At 42.4% G+C, this 3280-nt stretch overlaps 1 protein-coding gene across 1 annotated transcript in view; it reads right to left on the reverse strand.

Moving 5' to 3' along the window:
* Window positions 1–1562: 1562 nt before the first annotated feature.
* The window catches only part of OPN5 (opsin 5), a 34786-nt gene continuing 33068 nt past the window's right edge, over window positions 1563–3280 (reverse strand). Inside the window, exon 6 of the mRNA XM_019538095.1 lies at window positions 1563–1614. Within this exon, the coding sequence (XP_019393640.1) occupies window positions 1563–1614 (52 nt within the window). The remainder of the gene's footprint in view (window positions 1615–3280) is intronic.

Here is a 3280-nt window from a genome sequence, read left to right on the forward strand (position 1 = left end):
AGCTAGGAGGGTCCTAAATTCCACCTACATCCCTGGTCCATTAGGCACCCACAGAGCCATGTTCCACCTGAGAATACAGCTGGTGACACCTACCCATTGCACAATAACTTAATGCATGGGTGCCCACCCCCAAGCCTGCAGGCCAAATCTAGCCCCCCGCGCTGATTCATTTGCCTGCAGGGCTACTCACAGGTACACGGGCTGTGGCCCTGTATCCTAGTTTGAGTGTACAGGGCAAAACAGGGCCTGATCCTGGTGCATAGGGCTGGATGGTGGCATGTGGAGCCAGGTGGAAGTGGCATGGGGCCAAAAGGCCCTGATCCCAGCATCTGGGCCTGGGCAGAAGCCATGCAAGGTTCCAGATTCACCTCAGCCTGTGGAGACTCAAACCTACATCTCAGATCTCCAGGGGAGTTTCCAAGTTATAGGTTACATCCCTACTCTCCTATTGAAGCTAGACCACAGAGTTCATGGGGTCAGAGGACACACTCTTGGGAGCACTGGGTTGCCAGGCCTGCTTATGTATTTTACATTTGACAATCCTTGGTTAAAACAGATATAACCCTGGCTGTCGGGACAAGAACACAGGTTTTCTGAACTCCAAGAAAACATGCTCATCACTTCTCTGTAGAAGCCAGTTCCACATTTCTTTTTCTCTTCCTGGTCACATAATTTCTCCCTTCCAAAGTGAGTTCTGCAACCACTAGAGTACTGTGCAAACAGAGGGCACCACCACTACCCAACCAAGTTTTGGACTGAAAGCAGCCGTGAGGTGCTGTGCTGCACTTTGCAAGGAATTAATACAGCTGGCACAAACTAGGCTCCTCTCCTCTGGGCACTCTTAATCCCAAAGTGATGGAGGTTCCTAATATGCAGCCCAGAGTCATTATCCTAAATCCTGGAGAAGGCCAGTAATTCAGACATGCTCCTGATACCTAAACATTCATTACCTATTGTCTAGATCTGGCTATCCCTATACACTCTATAGGGATCTTACATGCCTAATCCTGATGAACTGGATCACTCTTCCGAGGCAAGACACCTATTTTTTTTTTTTGGCGTCACCATGCCCAAGTGGAGGCATCGTCAAGAACTATTTGGATTGGTCTCATGAACGCTGTTGCTGCTCCTTGGCTTGATAACAAAATCTTTTATAAACAGGAAGAGGAAAATTAAAGTGATTCCAAGATAAATGCCTCTCAGGAATATTCATGAGACTAACTTTCCATGAAGAAGAGAGTCACTCATGTGAATGTTCCCAAAAAGAAAATCAAAAGTGTTCTAAATATGGCCTACACAAATTTACATTTTTAATTCAAATGACCTTATACTGGTTGTTTTTTTTTAATCCTCTAACTGTTTATACAGCTCTGATAAGAGATATTCCATTTAGGACGAAAAAAGCACATAGTGCATAATACATAGGAATCGAGAGAAAAACAAACACTAAAATAAACTCGTCATCATATATTAATTTCTTTACAAAAGAAAAAGTTGAGAAGAAAATGATTGTCTGTCAACAGCTTTTCATTCACCATATACGTCTGCCTTTATACTTCCTGCTAGGTTTCAGCAACTGCTATAGATGTTCTATTTGTAGATATTGTATTCAACCTACAAGAAGAAAAAAAATGTGGTCATGTTGCATGAAATAACCTGTCTTATAAATAATTAGAATCCAGAACCTAGACCTAGTAATCTGTCTAGGTCACTTTATTCACCACACATACATAAATTCTGAAACTCTCACATGGGGCTTATACCTGCCATGTTTCAAGTGTTCAAGGAGAGGGAGATATTCTAACCTTCCTTTTATTTGGAAGTCTAGCCCAGAGGTTGAGCACCGTTTGAGTCATTACATTCACCGAGCCCCTCCAAGTGACCTATACAGGTATCTGTATACCTGCACCTATATATACCTCTCTATATATCTATACCTCCCTATACCTATATATGCTTCTCTATATACAGCAAACTGGAGATAAATCCAAATTTATATTGATACTGAAAGACACCAGTGAGTTAGCGCAGCCACCAATAGCTCCCTGTGATCAGGCAGGTGGTTCCTACATCCCAATTAAAATGTAAAAGGAGTTGTAGACTTGATGAAGCCCTCTAAGGTTAGATATCATGCATAGATTGGCTGGCAACTGGGAATATGATAGAAGGGGACTATATATAGTGGATGGTAAGCTTTGCTTAGCTACCCACTGATGATTTTTGATATTACAGTGAACAGATTTCCTGCATGAAGTCTTACTTTTCCCCATTTCTGTATACTATATTGATACCACAGATACTACTGTACACAGGGCAATAGACTATTTTGCTACTATAGTACTGTATGAGACCCCTGTCTTCAGTATGCTTTAATGGCTAACCACACTGCAGACAAAACTTCCTGACATGTGAGATCTCCAAGGATATAAAAGTTTCCCAGGGGAAGTTGTAGAAGTCTGTAATATTTAAACCTGGAAAACTCACTTGAAAATGTGCAGTAAAAGGCACTTTTATCTCTCTAGCTTATATAATGATGTGAAGAATTCATTTTGTGTTTCCATACCAGATGATGCAGTTGGAATTATGAACTACTAGCACTTAGATCCTGAAGACTCCTTGGTTCCCTTGGCTATCCTAAAACAAAATGCTACGCTCAACATATCAAAGATTCCCAGTCAGGGAGTGACTGACTCCAGCACCCCCACAATAGCAGGTGCTTGTTGCTGGTATCCAGCTCACCCCACCCTAGTTATACCACTGCCAGTATTTTTGCATCCCATGAAGCAAAAACACCAAATTCTGTCCTGATTTAAACCATTTTCAACCCAGTTTCACCATGAAGCTGCTATTAAAGCAAAGAGCTTTACTAAGATTTTTTTTTTAATTAAGACATTTGTATAGAATAACACTTGTGCTTGCAGCTGATTTCTTCAAGGTGCCAGGCATGCTGCCCCCGCAGACTCCACTAGGAACTTGGGGTGTTTAATAGGGCTAAGCAGAATGGGCCTTATTCAATTCAGGTTCGGCCTAAATCAGGGACAGTGATTCAATCCATTGATTCAGATCACTGTCCCTGATTCAATTCAACTGAATCCGAATCTGAAGATTCGATGCTGATTCAGTGAATCAGTGATTTGGACAGAGGCACAGCTTTAAAAGTTTTTTCTACATACCTTGAGGTAGCGGCATGGCTCGTGATCGGTGCGGTGCTGGGGCAGATGGAGCATCCCACAGAAGCATGGGAGGGCTCTCCAGAGTGCTCAGCAGTAAACCTGGAAGT

This window comes from Crocodylus porosus, unplaced genomic scaffold (assembly GCF_001723895.1).
Source record: "Crocodylus porosus isolate Cpor-Errol unplaced genomic scaffold, CroPor_comp1, whole genome shotgun sequence".
Lineage (NCBI taxonomy): Eukaryota > Metazoa > Chordata > Crocodylia > Crocodylidae > Crocodylus > Crocodylus porosus.